At 33.6% G+C, this 27,707-nt stretch overlaps 1 protein-coding gene across 14 annotated transcripts in view; it reads left to right on the top strand.

Moving 5' to 3' along the window:
- Window positions 1-1,966: 1,966 nt before the first annotated feature.
- Window positions 1,967-27,707, top strand: part of LOC145243583 (PHD finger protein 20-like protein 1) — a 200,070-nt gene continuing 174,329 nt past the window's right edge. For 10 of the 14 annotated variants that reach the window (XR_013862915.1, XR_013862914.1, XM_080106569.1 and 7 more), the window contains exon 1: window positions 1,967-2,132. Coding sequence is in view for 8 of the 14 variants with exons in the window: in XM_080106569.1 (XP_079962695.1) it covers window positions 2,085-2,132 (48 nt within the window). In the remaining 6 variants the exon portion in view is untranslated. The remainder of the gene's footprint in view (window positions 2,133-27,707) is intronic. The other 4 variants (XM_080106575.1, XM_080106573.1, XM_080106572.1 and 1 more) reach the window with 3 other exon arrangements.

The raw sequence follows: 27,707 nt of genomic DNA, 5'->3' as shown, positions 1-27,707 counted from the left end.
TTTTCTGTGTCTACACGCTGGACTGCCATTTCTCGTTCCACTACATTACTCACTCCTCTTTCCACGCGCGGACATGAACACGAGTTAAACCAAAAACATTCATTTTTCAACAGAAAATAAACGACATGTTTATTTTATCCAGCAATTGAGTTTTGTTTCCTTCTTTCCATTCGTTTCATTATTTTCTTTTGTAGCGAGTTAGGGTATTTATACTAAGTTTATAAAAAGTTAAACACACAGTAATTCTTTCTCTTTCTTCCTCGATCTTGGACTGACAACAACTCCACGTAGCACGAACTTGTCCCCAATTTCTATCTTGGGACTCAACAGAATTTTCCTGTTTAGAAGAGGTGGGTTAGGGTTAGGGTTAGGTTTACGCTCCTAATAAATTAAAGCAAAGAACAAGACACAAAAGAAACACAAATTTCCTTTTGGAACAATAACAATGAAGAGTATTTTATTTGTAGCAGGAACTAAAAGGGAAGAATGAAATGAAAGTTCTTTAAAGGTCGGTCAGTACCGTGTCATCCCTGGCTGGATAGCAGTTGTCTGAAATAGACCATCAATGCTATAGTGGGATGTCCGGTGGACAGGAGACAAAGGGGATAGATGTTGTTACGCTGGCGATCTGGATCTGACTGCCGACGTTCCCTTAAGACTTTTAGGGAGCAGGTGAATCAATGCACCCTGTTAGTTGATTGGTTAGCCTGTGGCTGGAGAACTCAGAGGGGGGGGGGCATTGATTCACGAGAGAAAATAGTTTTCTGTGACAGCTACACCTGACTCTCAAGTTGGGGAGTGTGGTGACTAAGTTGGAGAAACAATGAATTCGGCAATCGAACTTCAATACTGTACATAAAGGAACTCTTATTTTTCTACAGCCCTATCTCTAATCTTTTGATTGGTTGTTTTTGTTTTACGGCATATCAACCCTTTTCAGGTTATTTAATTCCGAATCCAAAGATTTTGGAGAACATCTTTTTAATAGAATATATTTGTTGTTTTCAAGTCAGTTTCTGTTTAACCCATAGTTGGGACCCTAACAGGTACTACCACTCCGGATAAGAGTGGACCTGGGAGCAATGGCAATTAAAGGGTAGCTCCACACTTCCCAAAGCCTGCAAGCTGTGGCCTCACCACTGGATATAGTTTAAGGTCATATCCAGGACCAACGCTCATACTAAAAGACTGGAATGAGATCCCTGCTGAAATTAAAAAGATAACTCAATCCCTAAATTGAGAAATATTTTAAAAATGAATACTGTGATAAAATATATTGGAAAAAAAAACACCTTAAGTAAACAAACCATAATTATCTAATATATAGTAATAATAGTAATAGCAGCACTAGTGATGATGATCATAATGCTGCTGCTGCTGATGATGATGATGCTGCTGCTGCTGCTGATGATGATGATAATGGCAGCAACAGTAGTAAAAAAAAAAAAAAGAATTTAGTTCTGTTTCATTGCACGAACTTAGACACCATGGTCAGCAAGTGGAATTGAGAAGTCAGCGCCCCCCGAAGAGGGGCACTCTGACCTGCAAAAAGTGCTTGGGCAGCCCTGTTGGCATTCCCGGTAGGGGCACCTCAGGCGATTAGCAATAGCCTAACCCCTTCTTAAAGAGAGAAGGCAAAGCCTGGGAGGTTGGACCCCCTAGAACTGCACAGAACTAAACTCCCGTAGCAAAATCAACGTGGACTGGATTGGATCATTAAAACTAAAAGAATGGTATGGTAAGGATAATAGATAGATAGATAGATAGATAGATAGATAGATAGATAGATAGATAATTGGGCCAATTATTAATTGGCACTGCTCGGAATTTTTTGTACTTTTTTATTATTATTTTAATCATGCTGTTATTTTTTTTTTATTTTTATTAGATTATGATTTTTGATATGATTTTTAAATTAATAATAATTGTCAAGCTAATGTTGTTTTTTTTCGGTGCTGTTCGCGTGGGGCTCCGTTTGTGCTACAATGGTCGCGTTTTTACAACTGCAGATGGAGCGTGTTTTACATATTCAAAATGGCCTCTGACAAAGCCCTCGTCTCGTTCAATTTTCTGCAGTGTTAACAATGCGCAAATATCCTTCCCGTTCGGCATCCCTTCATCACGCCAACAAGGTAAATCGCTTTGATTATTTTCCAAGAACCTTTCGAAAATGCTCATAAGGCAGTTCAGAAAATGGTCATTGCGTTAAAACGAAATCCGAAGAGAAAAATAAAAAAAAGCCAGAGAGAACCACCATTTTTAAGGAGAAATTATTTATGCATTAATGGCTTTTTTCCCTCGCGTTTCCTTTCTAAAAAAAAAAAAAAAAAGAGGGAACTTAGAGATTAAAAGAGCTTCTACATAAAATAACCATATTTATTTAATAAATGCTTCGTTTATTTAAAAAAAAAAAAGTTATATTTTTTTCGTTCTTTGTTGTTTTTTAATATACGTACTTAGGCACTTATCACGCTGAAATTATTATTTAGAAGGCCATTCTTAACATGGAAAAGGGAGGGTGTTTTGTAACTATTCTGTACTTTCACCTAACAATTGAAGGTTAATTTTTACGACGTGCCCCAGCGTATTATAAACACCACAACAACCCCATGTTAAGAACGGCTTTCGGAATAAACATTCCGCCAACCTCCGCATGTTAGGAACGGCTTTCGAGATTGTGGATGTTTATTCCGAAATCCGCTCTTAATATGAGGAGGTTTGGGGTATTTATAATACGCTGGGGCACGTCGTAAAAATTAACCCCATTTTAATAATAAAAATAGATATCCTAAAACAATACGACGTACATAAGCACCTAAATATGAAAAAACAAAAACAAACAAAATTAGGGTTTGTATTACAATCAAGAGAGGTACGAAAAAGTTGTCAAAAAAACAAATATATAACAAATAAATGTTCTCAAAGGCAAGATAAGTTACTAACTGGATAAGTGTTTAGTGTTTTTATATAATGTAAAATGTTTTTATTCAATGTAAAATGTTGGTACTAGTGCAGAGAGTGATCCGGACGTAAATAATAACGTTATTATTTAAAAAGCTATTCTTAACATGGGGAGGGGAGGAGATTTTGTACCTATTCTATACTTTAACCTTACAATTGAATAAAAAACACGGGGTTGTATTAGATTCGAAAAAGTTGTCAAAAAACAAATATACAACAAATAAATGTTATCAAAGGCAAGATAAATTACTTTTCTACCAAACTGGATACATTTTTCGTGTTTTTATTCGATGTAACATGTTTATTCAGCTCGAAAACCATACAGTGTTTGCCGATGTATTGGAACATTCAAGATGGCGTCTGATTCTCTTTAACACGGTAAGTTTGGGAAAAGGTGTTATAAATAAAAAACCCGGTTAAAATACTGTTAAAAACTCGCTCAATATATGTTACCGTGACATAGGTTGACATATATTCAGCGGGTTTTTAATAGTATTTTGTATAGTTTTTTATTTATAACACCTTTTCCCAAACTTACGGTGTTAAACAGGGTGTGAGACGCCATCTTGAATTTTCCAATACATCGGTAAACACTGTATGTTTTTCGAGCTGAATAAATTTGTTACATTGAATAAAGACACAAAAAATATATCCAGTTAGGTAGAAAAGTAACTTATCTTGCCTTTGATAACATTTATTTGTTATATATTTGTTTTTTGAATCTATGTGTACAGTAATACAAACCCCACTTAAATATGAAAAAACAAAAACAAAACAAATAAAATTAGGGTTTGTATTACAATCAACTGAGGTACAAAAAAGTTGTCAAAAAAAAAACAAATATATAACAAATAAATGTTCTCAAAGGCAAGATAAGTTACTTTTCTACCTAACTGGATAAGTGTTTAGTGTTTTTATATAATGTAAAATGTTTTTATTCAATGTAAAACGTTGGTACTAGTGCAGAGAGTGATCCGGACGTAAATAATAACGTTATTATTTAAAAAGCCATTCTTAACATGGGGAGGGGAGGAGATTTTGTACCTATTCTATACTTTAACCTTACAATTGAATAAAAAACACATATCATAAAACTTTAATTAAACTTGGAAATACGATTTAAAAAATAGCGCGGATCACTCTCTGCAGTAGCACCACCAAAATGTTTATTCGATTCGAAAAACAAGTAATATTGAGCATTATCAGAGAACAAGGAAAAAATGACCGCGATATCTCTTTACATCCGAAAACTTATCCAGTCAGGTAGAAAACTAACTTGCCTTTGATTACATTTGCTTGTTATATATTTGTTTTTTTGACAATTTTTTTGCATATACATACATACATACATATATATATATATATATATATATATATATATATATATATATATATATATATATAATATAAAAATTGGTACTAGTGCAGAGAGTGATCCGGACGTAAATAATAACGTTATTATTTAAAAAGCCATTCTTAACATGGGGAGGGGAGGGTGTTTTGTACCTATTCTATACTTCAACTTTACAATTGAATAAAAAAAATATATCATAAAACTTTAATTATACTTGGAAATATGATTTAAAAAATAGCGCGGATCGGATCACTCTCTGCACTAGCACCTAAAAATTAAGTCAGAAATATATGTCGGTTGTGGAAACTTTCACTGTAGCAATGTTAACTTCATCGGCCTAAATTCAACATAGCGGCTAGGGATTCTTTAATCTTGGCCCTCAAGATCAACCGAGATTAGACCTTTCTTGTAACGACTTGGTCCCTATTGATTGCGGTATAATGCTGGTTCTGCTCTTCCAGAGTTTGCCTTTTTTTGAAAAGGGGTTTGTGTGAGGCTCCCTTATCAGTGAATGCTGACAGGGTTGGTCAGCACTTTTTTGCAGGTCAGAGTACCCCTTAACAAGGGGCTTATTTTTCAATCCCACTTTCCGACCCGGATGTTACAGTCCTTGCAGTGGTAAAGATGCTGACATTAACTTGAAAAAAATCTATTATATTTTTTTTGGTATAGATATTGCTCTTGACACTTTTCATTAACCTAACCACTAAGTTTAAGTTTGGTTGGCCTATTGCCACTCCAACTTAGGGTTAGTGTATTTTTTCTTGTTGAAAATATACACAAGAAATGAAAAAGTCTTCAAAAAATAGATATCCAACAAGTAAATGTTACCAAAGGTGAGATATGTTACTCTTCTATCGACTTTTTTGTTTTCTTTTACTTCAGTCGAAGTTCTCCGAAATCAAGGGGCCCACTACCCGGGGCTAACATTTGAACTCTATATGAGATACATAGATATTCGAATGTTCAATTAACGTTCTTTATCTCTCAAACACTGAGTTAGTAAAGAAATTGAGAACATAGTTTTCCTCTCCCCAATTAACCATTTTCATATGTTGTAGTATATCTTTCGTTTTGGTCTCTTGGTCTTACTGGATTCCAGGACAAAAATTTATCTAGTCTGGTGGAATATCCAGCTTCGTGCTATTACTTGACGTAATATCACTTGGAGAAGGTGCACCATTCCTCTTAAAAGCTAATACAAGTTAGCCATATTAAGGAGATCTTATTTGGGCAGCGAATACTATGTGATTTTGAATATTTGGTCAGGATTTACTTGTAGGGAAAAAGTATCCTCATGCCAGGTTGTTCTTACAAACCTGTACAGAGAGAGACCTTAGACACTCGAGGATAGTGTCTAGTAGGCATTCAAGTTCTCTCCCTTGATGAGTCTGTTGGTTATCACTTGAGCCGTTTCCTATTGTCTACGTCATGACAGGTCATAGCAATTAGACACTGTTACTTAATTTGGTGACCTCACCGAATTACGTTTAATGATTTCTTGTTCGTTTCATTTTAACATTGTCTTTAATATTTGTAAACTAATTTGGTGTTTCTACACTATCAGAACGAGATTTCAAAAATCGTAAAATTGAATTTCACATGAAAACAATGGTATGTACGTATTCCTCATATTTTTAAGTTGATTATATCCAAAAATTATGAAAATCGATAAAGTAGAAAATTATTTATTAAAGAAAATAGAATTTGAAGAAAACAATCATTTTTTTTTTTTTACACAGGAATCGCCACTTATCAAGGCCCGGTGGCTACTTGAGGATAATGATTAATGGGTGTACATTAGTCAATCTGATTATAGCGTAGTAATCATAAGTAGTGGAAATTTTGTAAGTTGGATTACTTATGGGGGATGGTTCATCAAGAACTTGTTTACGTTGGACTTGAAGACAATCAGATTGTAGTTGGCTGGAAAGCAAGCAAACAGAAAAGAGTTCCACAGGCGTGCCGTTCTAAGAAAGAAACTTTGTTCATGGAATCTACATTTAGGTTTAGGCACATATAAAGAGTGTGGGAAATTATTGATAGTGGTTTTGGTTAGACGAGTGTTTTTCGTGGAAGTTTGGCGAGGGGGGGGGGAGCCATAGATTTAAGCTCAGACGAGAGTTCAAAAGGAGGTAATTTTCCATTTGGATTTATTTTATAAAAACAAGATGACCACAAATTTTTCACCTGCTAAGATGATTAAAGTTATTTTTTAATAATTTAGTAATATTCAGGTAATTTTGACTGCATAATTTGGAAGCTAACATAATTTATTAGAATTGACAAAAAAAATCAGTAGAAACAATTGTTTTTTTTTTATCTGAAAACTTCATTTCTTGACTACAAAATTTCGTTCTGATAGTGTAGAAGTGCCAATATTTTTTTTTTCCAAATATGTTTATTTAATTTTATGATTTTTTCACAATAATGAATATTAAAAATGTAAAATATGAATAAAATATTAAATAATGGACCCAGCTCTCTTCATCAATGATCTCCAAAATCACATTCTTAGATCATTCGTAGACGTTTATGCAGACTGATCTTGAGAACGTGATGCAATGGGGAAAAAGGTGGCTGGTTAATTTCAATGCATCAAAAACCAAGCTTATCTCTTATACATCAAATCTGTTGCCAAGATCACTGGAAAAATGGTTAGATCATTCTACCGATACAGTAGGCATCTCACTGTCGATGCAATTCTCTATCTGTATGAGTCAAATACTTCCCAAAATGGAATACTGTTGCCACACCTGGGCAAGAACTGCTCGCCACGCACTATCTTTCCTTGATAGAGTTCAAAACCGGCTTCGAAACCTCGTAGGTGATGCCTTTCTTTCTTCCCTACAACCTCTTTCCCACAGAAGAGACGTTGCAAGCCTGTCTCTGCTCTATTGTTATTTTCATAGCAAGTGCTCGTCTGAGCTACAATCTATGACCCCCCCCCCCTTGCCAAACTTTCACAAAAAACCCACTCTACTAGCTACAACCACCATCAACAATTTTCTCTGCTTGTTATCTATGCCTAAATCTAAACACAGGTTCCATGAATAAGGCTTCTTTCCTAGAACTGCCTGCATGTAGAACCCTGCTCCATTCGCCCGCTTTCTGGCTGATTACAATATGATAGCCTTCAATCCAATATAAACAAGTTCTTGGTGAGCTGTCTTCTTGAATAATTCAAATTTTACTACAATCTACACTATAAACAATTCACCTTACATTCATTAATCTTTATCCTTTAGTGGCCTTTGGGCCTTGATAAATGGTAACTTCCTTGAAAAAAATGACTTGTAAGTTTCAAAAATATGAATTTTTCACATATCTATATATCTATAAAAGTGAAAGTTTCTGTCTGTCTGTGTACATTTCCCTACACAATAACTCTGTCAATTTTTAGTCTACAGACTCGAAATTTGATATACAGGATAGTGAGGTTTGGGAAAATTTTTGTAATCAGTTTTCAGTCAGAAATTTGGCTGTTAAGGGGTCAAAGTTCAAAGATTTGACCTTTGAGAATGATACCAAACTTCACCAATTTTGGGTCTAAACACTTGAAATTTTAGATATAGGTTCCTTGGACATGGATCTAACTTAATAACTTGATTTGAGCCAAAAACAATAAATGTTAAGAGGTCATAATAGGGGTCAAAGTTAAAAAAAATTTGACCTCTGCGGTCTCTACTAAATTGCTCTGACAATTTCTGGTCTAAACATTTGAAATTTAACATAAAGGGTATTCAGAGATAGGGCAAGCTTTTTAATCAGTTTGGGTCGAAAATGTGAGCTACAAATATATAAATGTATGTATGTATGTTTGCATGTCTGCCTAAAACTTTTGACAGAGGCACAGATTTTCACAAGATTAGTATCGTTTTGAAGCTCGACCCTTCAGACAACAAATACTGAAACATTAGCTAAAAACATTAATTTTTTCACCCTCAACTGGGCACTTTTCTACAGGGAGGGGTCGCTTTTTTTCGCCGATATTTTCGAAAGTCATCCCCTCTTTTCGATTGTCTAGCTTTAATTTAAACCTACGACACTTCCGGTTTGGCAGTGGTCGCAACAGCAAAGACGTCACATTTTTTTCACATTCTTTTCCTCGTTCGTGGTACAGGTTCAAGCCTGCCTTCCTACTACCAGTTTTTTTTTTTTTTTTTTTTTTTTTCTCTCTCAACACTCACATCCAAACACCCGGGCAACGCTGTCACCTATGCTAGTATTAAATAAAACTAGCATGGATACCCACCCGGCATTACCCGGGTGCACATGAATTTGGTTTGAACACTGCCCCCCCCCCCCCCCCAGATATTTCGGCAGAAGGGATACGAAGAGAATCACTCTCCCTGAAAAAAAAAAAATGTATTATACATAATATATATATATATGTATATAAACAAACAATTTTCCTTTCAATCAAAACAGCAGCGAGTACCTGTGTGACCAAAAAAAAAAAAAAAAATGAGCTGTGGTAGCTGGGTTTGAACCTGAAACGCAAAAGAAGAAAAGGGAAAAGAAAGCTAACACGCTAGCTGTCATGGCCACAACGACATGACGTCATGATGCTGCAAAATGACGTTCTTAAACCTAGTTTCAATTTGATACGCATGCATGACTTGCAAAAATCACAATGCAAAACATGACCCCCCCCTTCCTTGCAAAAAGTGGTCCAGAATTTTTTTCTTTTCTTCTAATTTTCACATATTATGCATCCGAGGGATTGCTCTTTTGGATGGTACTAGTTTCAAACCAGTCTGATGCAGCTGATGAAAGTTTTTAGTGCAGACATACGAACACACAAACCTAGACTAGCAGGGTACCCAGCGTGTAGAGGTGGTGTAGTAAGGAACCCCATGGGTGGAGAGAAGCGTTAAAAAAAGTGATACTAGTGGGGGTGGGGTTGGAATCAAAACAACAAAAGCAGCTCGGGTGTAGAAAGGTGTTTAAAATAAAAATAAATAAATAGTGGTAGCAGGCAGGCAGGTAGGTTCAAACCCATAACGTAAAGGAAGAAGGTAAAAAAAAAAACCCTAACATCTTAGCTGATGTATCCATCGCTAAACCGGAAGTTGCGAGCGTTAGAATCAAGGGTAGTCAATCCAATAGAGATGATGACTTGCGAAAATGTTAACGAAAAAAAACGACCCCTCCTTGTAGAAAACTGCATTGAAGCTTTTTCAATTCAAAAAGAATGTGTTTACTTTTTCTTGCCTTTTTTTTTTTTTGGTTTTCTGTTTAAACTACAAAATTCCCGAAATTCATTTTCTTTCACGACATTTGACTTGATGTATTTACACACTTCAGAGAGCTTCATCACACGCTTGAAAACAAAATTCTGCCGCATATTATAATCAGCAGGGAGACCCAACGTTGCATGGGATTGAATGAGAATCAACGAACATTTCACCCTCCCATATTTTATTGTCATCGAAATCTGTGAAAGCGTTGTAAGATTTAGTGACCCCCCCCCCCAGCCTTTGGCAGACATACAAAAAAAATGCGCACACACATTTTTGCTTCTATATTATTTTACATAATAGTAGATGGATAGATAGAAGATTTAAGCCTGACCGTAAGTGAAGATCAAAAACAAGTTTTTCATATAAAAGCTATGACTTCTCATCAAATATATTTTGAGATTTTAAAATGATTTCAATATCTGCAATGAAGACCGAAGATTTTGATTCATGATCAAAATCAGATCAGTTTAGTCTACCGGGGAATTCTGATGGGCCTATCCAGGCAATTTTTGTTCGGCTATAGTGCGCTTCCTCCACGGTGTTGGTCTCATATCTCACTTTCCGACCTTGTGTCACATCTTCCTGTCGTAGGAGGGAGACAAACAAAACCCATGACTCTACATTATGGCGTTCACCATCATTATCAACAGCAGTAACATCGATGTTAATGTCTATTGAGTTTTGCTATAAAAACAAGCTGGAGAATTTGAATCGTAACAGGGGAGGTAATTATTTTCTGAGAACTTTGAAAATCTTTGGCCAATTTAGCAAAACTCAATTTTCGTTAAGTGTCTTTGAAAACTGCTTTCATTAATAATTAATTTTTGACCTTATTGTTTTTCATAATTTTTGGATATGTTCATTATTGCACCATGACAATCAAGTAGATACCATTGGTTTTACTTGAGATTCAATATTTTAAGTTTCTCTATTATAACGAAGAAGCACCTAGCTCTTCCTCATACTGCAAGCTTTTATAATCCCCTTCCTGCTCACTGTTTCCCAGATTGTACTAACCTGCAGAAATTTAAATGTAATGTGAACAAACACTTCACTGCACAACTCTCCACTTTGGTTTCCCCTGTAGGTATGGTCCTGTTCACAATAGCCCCTTTACTTTTCTTTGGCAATGTACCTTATTTTGGACTAGCAGGGGTACCCGGCATTGCCCGGGTGTTTGGAGGTGTGCATTGAGCACAAAAAAAAAAAAAAAAGAAGTGTTAATAGGCAGGCAGGTTCGAAGCCGTGGTGCTGAGGTGGAAAAGAAAGAAAACATGAACTTTTACCGCTACGCTACGAAGCCACTGGAAATGGAAAGCGTTCGAATTTAGCGATGTCAACCAAAAAGTTGACTTGCAGAAACGAACGTTGGCTGGAGGCCAGTTAAGCTTTCCACCGTTTCATTTATATATTTCCCCATGATGTTGGAGAAAACAAGCTCCCCACAAAAAGGGAGTGTCCAAATGAATAGCAATTGTCTGATATGAGGGGTTTCCCCCCACATTGATCAAAGCTGATTGCTTAGTGTTGTTTTTATACAAAAAAGCCGAACAAACACGCGAGAGGAAGGAATAGCGCAAATTTTATAAAAGTCGATCAAAAGAAATGTAGACACGACGTCGGTTCGCCAATTGTGGATATTATGATCTAGAGAGTATATAAAAAGTTGTAAGAAATGGAATACGCTTAAATATATTCTAATTTACACAGATTTCATATTTATTATTACAGAACCAATTCTCTATTGAATATTGCACCTAATATATATAGTACTACTTTCAAAAGCTAAAAAAAAATGACTTGTCATCGAAACCAGACCATTTAATGCTCTAGCCGCATTTTCTACTGTTTGAACTATCAACTGATAGATAAGAAAGATTTCAAATCAAACCGCTCTCAACGATTTCCCCCACTCTATATCTGTGCCTAAATCTAAACGCAGGTTCCAAGAACAAAGCTTAACGATTTCCCCCACTCTATATCTCTGCCTAAATCTAAACGCAGATTCCAAGAACAGAGCTTCTTCTCTAGAACTGCTTGCTTGTGGAACAGTGTTCCATTGGCCTGCTTCCTGGCAGACTACAGTATAGTAGCCTTCAAGTTTAATGTAAACAAGTTCTTGTTGAACCGTCCCCTTAAATAATCAAATTCTACCCAACTTTTCCCACTAATGATTACTACAATACCATCTTACATTTATCAACCCTTATCCTCGAGTGGCCTTGAGGCCTTGATAAGTAGTGACTCCTTTGTAAAAAAAAACCAAACACTTCAAGCTACCTTTGAATTTATGCATGCGTAAAAGTAATAGTAATGTCAGTAAATTGAAATGAACATTTTTGCATGTCAACTTGGTGACATATTTCTGTACGTGCTATTCATCCAAACAAAGATTTTACTCGTTATAAATCATCCTTGGTGTATGATTACTATTTCCTATTGATTTCAGTGTTATGTGACCAGTAGTTTGAGAGTTTATCGGTTAAATATTTTCACATAGACTTACATACATACATACATACATCTGCTTTATATAGATTATCTGAGGCGCCTTTACTGGGAGAATGGTGACGAGGCTGCTCAGGCATGTTTATTCTAGTATGCTGTTTTTTCAAAACCACGCCTGGCCTTATCTCTAACCTTCTGGAGAAGAGGTAAATATATACACTGTGAATGCTAACAGGACTGCTCAGGCATTTATGTTTAGGAACCAGAATGCACCACCTGTTATGTGCTTGATTAGTCTCCTCAGCTGTCCTGGTGGAAAGGAGATAAGTATTTCATAAACTCTAAATGTTAGATCTTGTTTCCGCATCTTCCAACCTTGTGTCACATCATCCAGTGGTGGAAAGAAGGTAAATACATCTGAGACTCTAAATGTTTGATCTCTCGGCCTGTTATAGAGATGGCCATTATTCAATCGTACTATTATAATAAGTTGACTTAAAATCATCTCGTACTGCTTCTTGCCATAAAAATCTACTTTGATTATTGTAAAAACCTCTTAAAATATAACCTGTAAATTTGAGAGGCTTTGGCTTTTTCTTTTATCATTTGAGAGAATGGCATAAAAAAAAAAATAAATTTGAAAATTATGCAATAAAAACAATAGTTTTTCTTTTTCTTTTCTTTTTTTTTAGAAAGGTTTAGATTTTGAAAATTGTAGAAAGTTTAATTTCTCAGTTTTTCGTTAGCTTAGCGTAAGTGTATGAACAAGTTGTGTAGATTTGTGTATTTTCCCTTAGGTTTGTCTGCTTATGCGCTATTATGCCATGCCACATAGTAGTTCTCATTAGATCACCAAAGTTAAGCAATGTTAAACCTAGTCAGTATCAGATGGGTGACCATGTAGGAATACCAGGTGCTGTATGTAGAATGTCAACACCTTGCAAGAACTGCCAAAACCTAATGTCATTTCCCCTAACTGGTATATAGATGTGACTAGGGATTCTTTGCAATTTTAATATTCCCTAGAAACTTCCTCCTTCAGGAGAAGCCAGTTTAATTTGCTTAAGGTCAATGTCATTTTGTTTTCGTGTGTCTTAACTTTTGTCAAACTGAGATGTAAGGGGCTATTGTGAAAACCACCATTCGTCCATACATGGAGTATTTTTGCTACATCTGGGCTGGTGTATCCGCCACTAGTTTCTCACTCTTAGACAGGATTCGGCAAAGAATCACTAACCCAATAAGTCCCGCACTAGCAACCAAACTCCAACCTCTGTTCCATCACCAAAATGTTGCATCTCTGTGCCTGTTTTATAAGTATTTTAGTGGAATGTGTTCTGACGAACTCCAAGTACTTGTACCCCCTTGACGTAAATTCTCCAGACTAAGCTGAGGGGCAGCAAAATCCCACCCCTACACTGTAGAGATCCCTAGATACCGGAAAACCTACTCAAATAGTTTATTCCCTCAAATTGCTAGACTTTAAAGTTCCCTCCCGGGTCCCTGCTTCCCTGACTGTACTGACATGCAGAAGTTCAAGTGTAATGTGAACAGACATCTTGTTGCTCAACTCCCTACATAATATCCCTCTAAATTTGGTCCCAATTAGTAGCCCCTTACGTCAAAGTGCACTATGCCTTGTTTGGAATGAAACAACAGTAAAAATAAGAATTAGGGACCATGCGTGAGCAGCAAAATATCAGTTCAGATTATACTTAAATTTCTGCATTTTAATACAGTTGGGGAAGCAGGTTATGGGGAGGGAATTCCAATGTCTACCAGTTTGAGGGATAAAAACTGTTACAGTAAAAGGTGCCCTGGCATTGGGGGTGGGATGGGGGCTCTACAATGAAGACATGGGATTTTGTTGCTTGTCGGGTTAGTCAGAGGGTCACCAATGCTATGAGTTTGTCTGAGCATATTTCATTAAAGTACTTGTCTAAACAGGTACCAGGATGCAACACTGCAGTGATGTGACAGAGGTTGTGGCTTGCTTGATAGTATGAGATCTATTAGCTTGATCTCTTTTAAAAAATGTTTTTTGCACTGTCTTATAGAAAGGGACTAGCGTTTGATGCATCAGACCATGTGTGACACAAATATTTCATACATGGCTAAATGGTGACTTTCAAATATTCTCTTTCTCTCTCATATATAGTGTTGCTACATTTTGAGCGGTACCATTCAGAACACTCTTTCGCACCTTGAAAGAGTACAACATTGACTTTAAAATCTAGTGGGAATGACCTCTTTTTTTTTCTCTGCAGCCTCTTTCTCACAAAAGAGACGTGTTTGCAGGACACAAACAATATAGAATTATAACCCCCCCCTTTTTTTTTATTTCCATTTTTTTTTTTACCATTTCATCATGTGGATAAATTATAACAATTATCACTAGTGGGACCTGAGGAAATTCCACAGGGGACTCATTCATATGTAATATATTGATGTTGGCATTCTGTAGATGTTCAGCGTGAATGGAGATGCTCTGATATTATTGTTGCGCTTGTTAAAACTGCTAAAGTATTTATCTAAGCTAGTAGGGACGCCTGACGTAGTCCGATCATAAAGTACGCTTTAATATGATATTTTAATTCTTGCAGATTTCGTATGTATTATTATAGAGTCAATGTTCTATCAACTTTTATATATTATAAAGTTGCAATTTCAAAAATAAAAAAATATATCTATATGACTTGAATACATCAGCTTTAACCAAAACTTATGAAAAAGAATGTATATATATATATATATATAGAGAGAGAGAGATAGATATGACTTAAGTTCCTTCAGCTATAATCAAAACCGAACCCAAAACTTATGGAGAATTCTTGGTAAAATTATTTATTACGAGAAGTCCATAACAATTAAACGACAGTCACTCGGATGAAAGCGTTACACACAAATTAACACGCACGCTATCCTGTTAATATATAATTGCTCTCTATCTTATATATATTATTACCAGAAGGCCGCCCTGGTGTTGCCCAGTTATGAAATATGGTTACAAATGATATTTTAATTTATGCAGATTTTGTATTTGTTATTATAGAGCCAATTTTCCATTGATTATTATATTGTACCCAATATATGTAGTATCGATTGCAAAGGTTTTAAAAAAAATATGACTTCGGTGTCATTAGCTAGAATCGTATTTGTTATTATAGAGCTAATGCCTTATTGATTATATTATGCCCAATATTTAATAGTGATTTCAAAAGTAAGTTCCCAATATTTGTGTTTGACCCTACTCATGGGGGGTGAGACAGCAACTCTGGTATATGACCTTTGTTACCATTCTGAGGCCATCCCATTGTTGTAGTGTGGCCTTTTAATTATAATTCAGGGTGGAGCATAAAGGTTGCCCCAATCTTAAAGGTTAATAAAGAAACAAAACAACACATAACGACAAAAGAAATAAATTGTATTTATCACTAATGGAGGTGTGGTATCTGTTTATTTGAAGCCGAAACTATACTATTACTATAGAAAGAGTTTGATGATATCATTGAAAATATTATTTAGAACACAAAATAATCTATATAAAGAAAACAGTAGATATATTATTTTAATTGGAATTCATTATTGAGATGAGTATTATTGATATTAATTTATTGCGGACTATTATTCTCATCTTTTTTATTAGTTGTTTCACGACGTTTCGGCCAACTATTCCTCTGGCCTTCGTCAGGTGGTAACCGCGACGGATAGGAACTCTGACTCTCCTGACTGCATTCACTGCAATTACCACCTGACGAAGGCTAGAGAAATAGTTGCCCGAAACGTGAAACAACATCTAAGAAAGATGAGAATAATAGTCCGCAATAAATAAATTAAAACAGTAGATGTATGTATGCGTATGTTTGACCGATAAACTCTCAAGCTACTAGTTAAATAACATTGAGATTAACAGGAAATAGTAATCCTACACCAAGGATGGTTTATAACTAGTAAAATCTTTGTTTGGATGGATGAAAAATGCATACAGACATTTATCAGCAAATTGAAATGAACATTTTGCATTTCAATTTGCCAACACATGTGCAAATTCATTCATAGCTTGAAATAGTTTAATGTTAAATCTTATTTGTCGATAGCTCAATAGAACGAGACTGGCATACTAAATGTTTTGGTTTTGATTCTAGCTTATGGCAATCAAGACATCTTTTTTTGAAGTGGTTCAACTTTAAATCTTTCTTATCTATCTGTTGACAGCTCAAAAAGTAGGGAATGCGGCTGGAACATTAAATGCGTTGGTTTTTTTTATTTTTTAAACTTTTGAAATTAGAACTAGATCTTATGATAAAGCTGTTATAGTATTGTCTTGGTTATTGCGGAATTATGATCTATATATATATAAATACTAATTTCAAAAGTTAAAAAAAAAATTACTTGAGTACCATTAGCTAAAATCGAAACCAAAACATTTAGCACTCCAGCTAGATTTGCTACTTTTTGTGCTATCAACAAATAGATAAGAAATGGCTACATTTGAAAAGTAATAAATGACTGAGAAAATTGAACTTGGAAAATTATTATACATTATTAGTAGAACCCCAGAATACAGCATTAAAAATTAGTAACAAAATACAGTACAGTATATAATACACATGTATATAATCAAATAACATTATAAATAACACCGTAAGGCGGGGCAAATATTGTAACCAGGGGCCGGAAAAACATTGTATTGCACATCGTAACCTGAAAAAAAAATGTATCCCAGGGCCACCGTATCCCGGGATTCTACTGTATTATATATATATATGATGATGATGATGATTGCTGCATCTTTCCAGATGATCGCTGTCACTTTGAGTTCTCCCAATCCTGTTGTCCATGCCATCTCGGATGACTCTGCACTCCCGCCGCAGATTTGCACATCTTGAAGCAAATGTGACATACAAATTGAGCAATTTTCATCGAGTTGACTTCCTCTGGAGGTTGAAGGGTATTCCTGTGAACAATCACATGTCTTCTCAGAGCAGCAGTAGACTTGCAAACTTTGCTGCATGTTAAAAAGATCGTTTGGTTCGGACTAATAGGTGCAAAGTTGACCTGAACAGGAGTTTTGTGCGACTTTTGGTGGTTGACGTATCGAGCTTTTGATGAAAGCACTTGTTCACAAGTGTGGCATTTCCAGCTCTGTGTGTCATGTTTAAGACCGTCAATTAAACCTTTGCGAAGCTCTCGCTTCAGATTGCTGTGGGCCTACATATACATACATAAATACATATTCAATTAAAAATTTGCCCTGACAGCCCCACCCCCACCCCAAAAAACAAAAACAAAAAAAAAAAAAAAAAAAACTCACCCTGAACTTGAAACATTAATTTAAAATCAAGATTTCATTCATAACTTTGAAAACACAAAACAAAATTTATTCTATGCCGGTAAACGTAATTCAAAAAGAAATCAATTTATCTGTTCATTCGCGATTTATTGTGTCGAAAATTAATTTGAGATAGGGCATTTGTGCGAGTAATATGGATATTAGTGTGAACACTGATGACAGATACGTTTTTTCCGTTGTTTTCAACGGAAGGGGTACGTTCGTTTGATATAATATTATTTATTGACATCATTTTCTGCGTTTTCATTAATGCTGATATTTATACATTTCGCCCGATGTGTCACCTGGTTATTTTAAATCTTGTGAGCTGAATCAGGACTTTATGTTGCAAGTGAAACAGACATATTTGAGAGTGATTTTTTTTTTTTTTTCCAAGTGGCGACTAGAAATAATAAAATGCTTATCTCTTGACGATTGTATTTCTTTCACCGACAATCTTTGAAAGTTCATTATTGAGTGAAAAATGTCTTCTCAACAGGTTTTACTAAAAATGTATGACCAAAAATTATGCCTGATAAATGTACGACTGACTGCTCCTGATGTTTGTCATATAGAAACAATGTGTAAAGTTGCTTGAATCAGCAGGAGCCGAATCAGACATTTAGTTATGCCGGATTTTTGTTGAACATAAGAGGGTTTACTAAAATTGATGACTAAATAATGTATGCTTATTTGCTCCTGCTGCCGTTTTGCTATTAAAGCAACTACTGGGTTTATCAGCACAAAATATTGTAAAAATCTGTTATTAAAATCTATATGTATAAATTTGTATTCCTGTCTGTCTGTTTGTTTGTTCACAATTTGATTAATACATACAAAAGGACCATTACTTTATTTCATTCATTCCTATATATAGTCTGATTCTTGCAAAATGTACGATTAACAAGTGACGTCATTTGCATACTTCATTAAGGAAAATCGGTTTTATTAAATAGCGGTGTGTAAGTTATTGTTTATAGTGAGAGAATTGTTTTAAGTGTTCTATTTATGTTTCTTTAGATATAATTTATATTGATAACATATTAAATTCAATTTATTTTTACCAACATCGATTTTTTTTTATTAACAGGTTTGAGTTATTTCCCCTGGATGCGAATTTTGTTCTTTTTGTTTTTGTTTTCTTTTTCGGTGGATATTAAAACTAAAAACTTTTTCAAGCATTATTTTTGAAATTAGTTTAAATAAAATAATCTCCGTGATTTCACAATTAACGTTGTAGTCCAGTGGATTTTTATTTTAAAATAAATAATCCAATTCAACTATGATTCTTTATTTAAAACAAAAACAAAAAAAACTTTCATGTACATTTTTTTACCAGTTTTTTTTCTTCACATTTTTGGACATCGTAACTATTTTTTTCTTTTAATAACACAATAAGTCATAACTCATCATTTTTATAACATAAAAACGCGTATTTTGGTTAACACAAATTCTCCTTGGTATTTTTGAAACTGAATTATTTACAGTTTGTATTCGTTGCAACAGACTGTAAAGACAAATCTTTCTAGATTGAGGTAGCATAAAAGAAATTCACTTAAACTAGAATATAGTCATAAAAAGGTGCTCAATATCCGGAGAATAGCTTCTCTGCCGAAATATCTGGTGGAGAGTTTGTCACGTACTTCTTTTTTTGGAGGCGAGGGTTTTACATTTTCGTATCTTCATTCGTTTCTTTATTTTTGAAATTTTTGTTGGGGTAACGATAGTTGACATATAATAATGAAAAACTGCTCAATATTCTTAGTATAGCAGGTGTGTGAAAACCGAACTTCATGTCGACCCTGGCAACGCTGGATATCCATGTTAGTACACAATAAAATGAATTTACACACAAGGTTATTTTTTTTGTAAAATATATTTCTAGTTTCATATAAAAAGTATTTACAAAAAATAAATTATTTTTTAAAATATTCTTAAAGCAGATAACCCTTATCCCCCAGAGGCCTCCAGGCCTTGATAAGTGGTGACTACTATGTAAAAAAAAAAATAAAAAAAGATAGTAAATAGATAGGGTAAGTATTTATTTACATAATGAACTCCTTAAAAACTGAAACAATTATTTTTTTCCAATTCTATGTGTCACTATTTTTTAATTTTTTTTTTATTGATAATCTTTGTAAAAAAAAGTAAACAAGTTTATTTTTTAGATTAATCATGCCTTGATTTTACTAATTATGCACAACTAAAAAATAAACGCGATTTTGTCTATGTCTAATTAAATCCTAAAAGACAAACGATTATTTGGCACATTGTATTATAAAAAAATAAATCTCAGTCGTTAAGGGTTTAATTAGTCAAAGAAAGATCAAAAGTTTTAAGTTTAGAAGTGTAAGCCATGTTTAGTTTCAGAACAGTTTCCGATGGTTCGTTGTTCTAAACAAGTCTTGAGAGGTAACTGGTTTGCAGTAGACAGTTCCACAGAGCAAAAGATTCTTACCGTGTCAAGACGGAAAAAAACATGCGAAATTGCTACAGAAAAGGTTTAATATTTATGGAGCAATTTTGGTTTCTGATTGGTTGGTAGCAGAATGTGAATTAATTTGATTCATCAGTTCCTAGCAGCATAGTTTATAAATAGAATCGCCTGACTGTGTGGGATCATACCCCATTATATTTTCAAAATATTGTAACATTTAGTTTAAAAAACAAACAAAAACATAAGCAATAGTCGATAATGATGATAAGGATATCTTTTACTTTTTACAAAGATTTTCTACTGTTACATTGTTATTGTGTTGCAAAATTCAAATTTTAAAGAAGGTCACTTGTATTATTTATTTGCCAAAAAAACAACAACTCTTCGCTGAAAGTTGTAACTGTGACTAAATTCTTTTGTTTTTATTTCAATAATAAAGAAATAAACTTGTTTGTTATTATTTTTTCTTTTACAAAGATTAAAAAATAAAAAAGTGGCACTGGATTGAAAAATGTCTCAGTCTTTAAGAATTTGCCAAAAATAATCGCAACTAAGTCATTTTATTGTTTATTTTAATAAAATTTTTTGTGCTAACAGACTCGGTAGATCACCTGTGTAAAAGGGAATATTTAATAAAAATCAGGAGCTTTCTTTCAGTAAAGTTTTTTTTGGTATGAACTCAAGATATTTGCCAAAAATAACCCCTGGAAACTTCTGAATAAATTCATTTTATTATTTACTAGCGGGGATGCCCGGCGTTGCCCGGGTGTTTGTAGGTGTAAAAGAAAAAAAAAAATTTTTATAGAGGAAAATAGCCTAATAACTTACCACGACGCTACGAGAACAGAGAAGTGAGAATGGTTAAAATTAAACGTTTAAAGCAGGTGGTTAAACGAACGTCAACGTGTGGTTTTCTAGGTCAGACATCACGCCATAGAGAAATGAAATCACAGCGCGAATTTTGTAACATAAAAGTCGCTGAAATAAAAGATAGATGAGACCTTGTTTCGTAAATTGGAGATATTATAATCTAGGTAGTATATAAAATAAGAATGAGTGACCCCCTAGCGCTCTCCCCGAATAAAGCCTTTGCTGGACCTACAAAAAAAAAAACCCACACGCATAAACACAAGCACACATTTTTGCTTTTATATTATTGTTCATTACAAGATTGTTTTACGATATTTTATGTTGACGGACCCAGTCAATCGCTTGTGTCGAAGTTGCTTTAATCAACAGCAGCGGCAATTAGTCATACATTGATCGTACATCATTTTTAGTCGTACATATTTAGTAAAACCGTCTTTTCAACCTGTATTTTTTATTTTTTTGATAAAACGAAAAAGTCAAATTATTGAAACAAAAAGGTTTAATAGAACAATATACTCTTTTTAACGAAGGCTGTTTAAAAACATCTGAATACTTTCAAGTATGAACAGAACATTTGGTGCATATTTAAAATGACATTTATTTAATTTAATTTGGTGCGTATTTAAAATGACATTTAATTTAGTGCGTATTTAAAATGACATTTAATTTAATTTAGTGCGTATTTAAAATGACATTTATTTAATTTAAAATAAAAAAAGAAATACTGTGAAACTGTTCCGCTGGTCTGCTTTCCAGCTGACCACAATATTGTCATCTGCAAATCCAACATAAACAAATTCTTATTCAACCGTCCTCGTAAATAAATTATCTGATTATACCAAATCTCAACCACAGACGATTACCACACTACTGTCCCAATGATTATTCTACACTAACCCTTATCCTCGAGAGGTCTTATGGCCTTGATATGTGGTGACCCCCTTGTAAAAAAAGAAAAAAAAAACTTTATGTATGCGTACTTGTCACGGAATAAAGATATCATATCCTAAAAATCACGTGGATTTGTCTAATAACTTTTCTATTTGGCTACTAAACGAAAACATTTAGTTGTTAAAGGCCAACTAAAGATAAATTTAGCTGTAGGACCCTTTGATCTAGTGAATGTTTATTTTTAAATTAAGAAAAACAAGCGCGTGAAAACGTTTTGTATCAGTTGAGAGAGGGGGTACATCAGTTGACAAAAGTTGCATCATGTGATATTGGTATGCCGCATAGTGTAACCTGAATGTTTTAGTGAATTCACCAATAGATTTTACCGTTGTTCTTTGATTTCCATTCTTCAGTTTGCATTTATGTTGTGAGTCGCTGATCTGAATGGAATTTAAGGCCTTTTAGATGATAAAAGGTCAATTAACATCATTGAAACCATGATATTCTTCTAGTTGATTGTAAATGGTAATGAATCGGTGCTCTCTCTGGTTTGCATCTTTACAGCATAAACGCTTTCTGTTATTTTGTTTGTTTTTTGTTTTTTAATTCTTTTTGTTCTGAATTATCTTTTGTTTGTAAAAAAAAAATATTGCTTTTTTTATTTTTTGTTGTTTTCTCTTTAAATGTTTTATGTAGTTTAATTGTTATTTGAAGTTTTATCTTGCCTCAGAAGTCGTACAGCTAAAATATATTGGATTTGGTTGCATTAAGAAAAAACACTTCAATACTTCAATGAATGAGAAAAAGAAAAAAATTTGTTTAGTTATAAAATTCTGTAAAAAAAAAAAAATATTGCCTATAATAAATGCATAATTATTTTATGTTTAGCCTTTTTGATCAAATGTTTACAGCAATCAGTAATTTTATTTTTATATTTTTAAGTTTCGATTATTTGGACGACTAATCTCATCTTGCTTGTTATATTCACATTTCAGATTGTAACCTGTGATCTTCAGGTGCATCTTAAATTAGTCAAACTTACTAACTGAGTGTTTGCTGGAGTATAGTGTAGTTTGCCAACTGGGTGTTTGTTGCAGTATAGTGTAGTTTGCCAACTGGGTGTTTGCTGGAGTATAGTGTAGTTTGCCAACTGGGTGTTTGTTGCAGTATAGTGTAGTTTGCCAACTGGGTGTTTGCTGGAGTATAGTGTAGTTTGCCAACTGGGTGTTTGCTGGAGTATAGTGTAGTTTGCCAACTGGGTGTTTGCTGGAGTATAGTGTAGTTTGCCAACTGGGTGTTTGTTGGAGTATAATGTAGTTTGCCAACTGGGTGTTTGTTGAAGTACAGTGTAGTTTACCAACTGAGTGTTTGTTGAAGTATAGTGTAGTTTGCCAACCGGGTGTTTGTTGAAGTATAGTGTAGTTTGCCAACCGGGTGTTTGTTGAAGTATAGTGTAGTTTGCCAACCGGGTGTTTGTTGAAGTATAGTGTAGTTTGCCAACCGGTGTGTTTGTTGATGTATAGTGTAGTTTGCCAACCGGTGTGTTTGTTGAAGTATAGTGTAGTTTGCCAACCGGGTGTTTGTTGAAGTATAGTGTAGTTTGCCAACCGGTGTGTTTGTTGAAGTATAGTGTAGTTTGCCAACCGGGTGTTTGTTATAGTATAGTGTAGTTTGCCAACCGGTGTGTTTGTTGATGTATAGTGTAGTTTGCCAACCGGTGTGTTTGTTGATGTATAGTGTAGTTTGCCAACCGGTGTGTTTGTTGATGTATAGTGTAGTTTGCCAACCGGTGTGTTTGTTGAAGTATAGTGTAGTTTGCCAACCGGTGTGTTTGTTGATGTATAGTGTAGTTTGCCAACCGGGTATTTGTTGATGTATAGTGTAGTTTGCCAACCGGGTATTTGTTGATGTATAGTGTAGTTTGCCAACCGGGTATTTGTTGAAGTATAGTGTAGTTTGCCAACTGGGTGTTTGTTGGAGTATAGTGTAGTTTTGCAGTTGTTATCCTATGGTAATGTGCAATTGTTAAGAAAGTAAACAGTTTATGCATGTGTGTGGAGAATGGAAGGGACATCAAGCGTAGTGTTGACGAATTTCGAGAAACATGAAGATTTTAAAAAGATGCAGTATCTTGGCAACTAACAATGGATGGTGACTGTTTTGCATATCAGCAATTCTGAGCATGGGAGCACGTGTGCAAACGTCATGGAAGCTGTGTATTTGTTAGCATGTTCACATGTGTTGGATGCATATAAGATAACAAATGGTGCTTGGATTTATTGTTATACAACATAAAGTTAAGCAACATTGAACCTGATTAATATCTGATGGGTGACTATTTGGGAATCCCAGGTGCTGATTAGAAAGTAATCTTACCCTCGTAGACAGGGTCCCAAAAAAGTCTCAAATCTAATAGGTCCTGCAGTTTCAACCAAGCTCCAACCCTGTCCCATCACTGCAATGATTCATCTCTGGTTATTTTACAAGTACTTTAATGGAATGTGCCCTGACGAACTCGTAGCACATAGTACTCTCCAAATCCCACCACGTTAAACACCTGTCAGATAAAAATGGTACTTAGGTTTGTTAACAAGATGATTAATAATTTTGTGGTTTGTTACCGAAGCAGTTACTAACCGTCTTAACTCTAATGAATCCAAACCAAGGAAAACAAGACATTCAGAGTATATTAAGTACCTGTAGTAAACATTAAACTAATAACTGGTTCTTTTCCAGAATTCCTCCTATGTTAAAAAACAAAGATAAAGGAAAATCTGTATAATGTACATATCCGTGACAAAACAAAAAATATCATATTCCAAAAGTCATGTAAATTAAGTAGTTTTATTTCTATAAAGAAAAATATTTTAAGTGATTAATGGGAATTTGTAGGCATTACAACCTAAATTTCACAAGTTTGAATCATTGAGTTATCTCCCTTCATTTCTTAGCATTTCTTTCAAAATGGCAGGCGAGATGGTCACTTCTTGGATGCTCATAAAATTTGATTTTCTTAAAGCAAAAACTACTTGCATGATTATTTAAAATATTTTCGTTTCGTCATGATATCTTAAATTATACAGATTTTTTTTTTTTTAAATATAGGGTGAATTCTCAGCAGAAAACCTGTCAACTTTCAGATGATAATTACTTACAATTGATTATTATGTAACACTTTTTTTCCTGTTCTGTCACATGTCCATGCGGTTAACACAAGCTTGTAAAATCCTTGAGAATAGGAAAAATCTTTTGAAAATCGTATTCTTTATGTCCAGTAAAAGTTTGCTTCTAAATATTAAAAATAAAAGCGAAATAAAGACTATGAAATTATTTTTTTAAGCATTAATAAAAATATAATTAAACTATTTTTTCAATATTGAAAATAAAATCGAAATACATTCTTCTAAAATTGCATATTATTTTGAATACAATAGTTACATCCCTTTATCACTAAACTATCTGATGTTTTCCATATTATAACATAGGGCAGTTTTGTGGTAAAGGGACATACAGGAAATTCAAAATTTAAAAATAAAACTAGCACAGCATAGACCTATCTACAATGGGGAAAATAACATTTAATCACGCTTGGTTGGTCAAATATAAGTGGGTCAAGGAATGTAAATGTGATTGTTAATAGGCATATTGTTTTGTATGTAAATGAAAATCACTTTTCCTGCTGTTATAAATTTTTTTAGTTTATTTTGTTTATATATCAAATGTTGTTTTAAAAACTTGAATTTTATCTGGAGAAGGCCTTGGAAAACTTTGGGAGTCCTTGAAAATGGACACTGAAAATCTCTACAAATCCTGTCATTGGAATATAACAATCAAGATAAGAATAGTTGGCATAATAATCCAAATGATAAACATTGTCAATTCTCTCTAAAATTCGGAAAAATATTTTTTAACAATTGCTTCCATTTGTGCATGATTTTTATTTTTTTCTGAGAAAGCAGAATTTCAAATCAATGCATTCAAAAAAAAAAAAAAAAGTGGAATCTATTTTTGTGTAGTCGAGAACTATTGTATGCAAAAACACTACAGCTTATTTGAGGCAAGGTAAAAAAAAAAATTGTATTATTTTGAAATGTAGATAATACCTTTATTTTTTTTATTTATTTAAAAAAAAATTTTTTTTAAGAGGTCAATTCCACGCCAATCACCAATTTTCTTATTTGCAGTACCAAATTTTTACCCTTTCTTTCCTACTTATCGTTTTCACCTTCAAACTAGATTTTGTATCGTTTGGATTCTTTGGACTACTATTCTCATCTTGAGTGCCATTTTTACAACGTTTCAGTCGATGTAACTTCTGACCTTTTTCAGGTGTATCTTGTTGAATTTGGGAATGTTTCTGTCGAACTCAGGAATTTAGACGGAATTTCAAATGGAACTCTTTATTTACTTCACGGAGGTAGCATGCTCTTGTTCTGTCAGCCATGACTGGATAGAGGTCCTAAGTAATTCGCAATTGTATTTTTCAGTTGCCCACACTGAGACTTGAACCTTCAACATTCAGGAGAATATCACTTTTACAACTGATTTCCAAATTTCCAAGTTCGGCAGAAACGTTTCCGAGTTTGACAGGATACACCTGAAGAAGGTTGGAAGTTACATCGATCGAAACATTGTGAAAATGACACTCAAGATGAGAATAGTAGTCCGGAAAATCCAAATAATATGATTAACCAATCCTCATCTTGAAGATTCAGAAACATAAACTAGGCTTTGATAGGCATAGTAATTATTCCTAAACAAACAAAAAATGAAGGAAAAGAAAAACTAAACCTGATTAACCCATCAAGACCCAAGTATATTTTTATCTTGCATATAAAGTTATTTTGACATTTTTAAAGTTCAACCCACAAAGCATTTAAGCTGACAAATATTTTCTATTGACTACCTAAATTCAATTTTTTATTGTTGTACTGTTATTGGCAATAATAATGTACTTATAATTTACTTAAAACCTATAATTTACTTAAAACCTATAATTTACTTAAAACCTATAATTTACTTAAAACCTATAATTTACTTAAAACCTATAATTTATTTAAAACCTATAATTTATTTAAAACCTATAATTTATTTAAAACCTATAATTTATTTAAAACCTATAATTTATTTAAAACCTATAATTTACTTAAAACCTATAATTTATTTAAAATCTAGTTCAATTCGAACAATCGCTAATATGAAATATTTTTAAATATTCATAAAAAAATATATCATCATGGTTGATAACTTATTTTAAATTAAAGAATATAATAGAAGTTGTCTACTTTAAGTTTCCAAGCAAATAAAAAAATAAAATCTGTTCACTGTCTCTTGTGCAATGCTTTTTAGGTACAGCTAGTCAGCAAAAATTAGTTAGAATGCTTTTATTAGCTATTATTGATGAAGTGAAAATTATTTATTTTACAAAATATTTGAACCCGGTGATCTGTGTCTAAGTTAGAGGACTTATGACAGAGAGGAGTGTATCCTCTAACTACTTCCATGCCATTACTAAGCAAGTGAACTAAGTGAATTGCAACTAGATATTAGATTATTAGACGTGAATTTCAACTAGATATTAGATTATTAGATGTGAATTGCAACTAGATATTAGATTATTAGATGTGAATTGCAACTAGATATTAGATTATTAGATGTGAATTGCAACTAGATATTAGATTATTAGATGTGAATTGCAACTAGATATTAGATTATTAGATGTGAATTGCAACTAGATATTAGATTATTAGATGTGAATTGCAACTAGATATTAGATTATTAGATGTGAATTGCAACTAGATATTAGATTATTAGATGTGAATTGCAACTAGATATTAGATTATTAGATGTGAATTGCAACTAGATATTAGATTATTAGATGTGAATTTCAACTAGATATTAGATTATTAGATGTGAATTTCAACTAGATATTAGATTATTAGATGTGAATTGCAACTAGATATTAAATTATTAGACGTGAATTTCAACTATATATTAGATTATTAGACGTGAATTTCAACTAGATATTAGATTATTAGACGTGAATTTCAACTATATATTAGATTATTAGACGTGAATTTCAACTAGATATTAAATTATTAGATGTGAATTTCAACTATATATTAAATTATTAGATGTGAATTTCAACTATATATTAAATTATTAGAC

Source organism: Euprymna scolopes, chromosome 22 (assembly GCF_053919585.1).
Source record: "Euprymna scolopes isolate OS-2025 chromosome 22, ASM5391958v1, whole genome shotgun sequence".
Taxonomy (NCBI): Eukaryota; Metazoa; Mollusca; class Cephalopoda; order Sepiida; family Sepiolidae; genus Euprymna; species Euprymna scolopes.
Note: the sequence above shows the minus strand (reverse complement) of the source record. Positions and strands in the feature narration are given on the sequence as shown.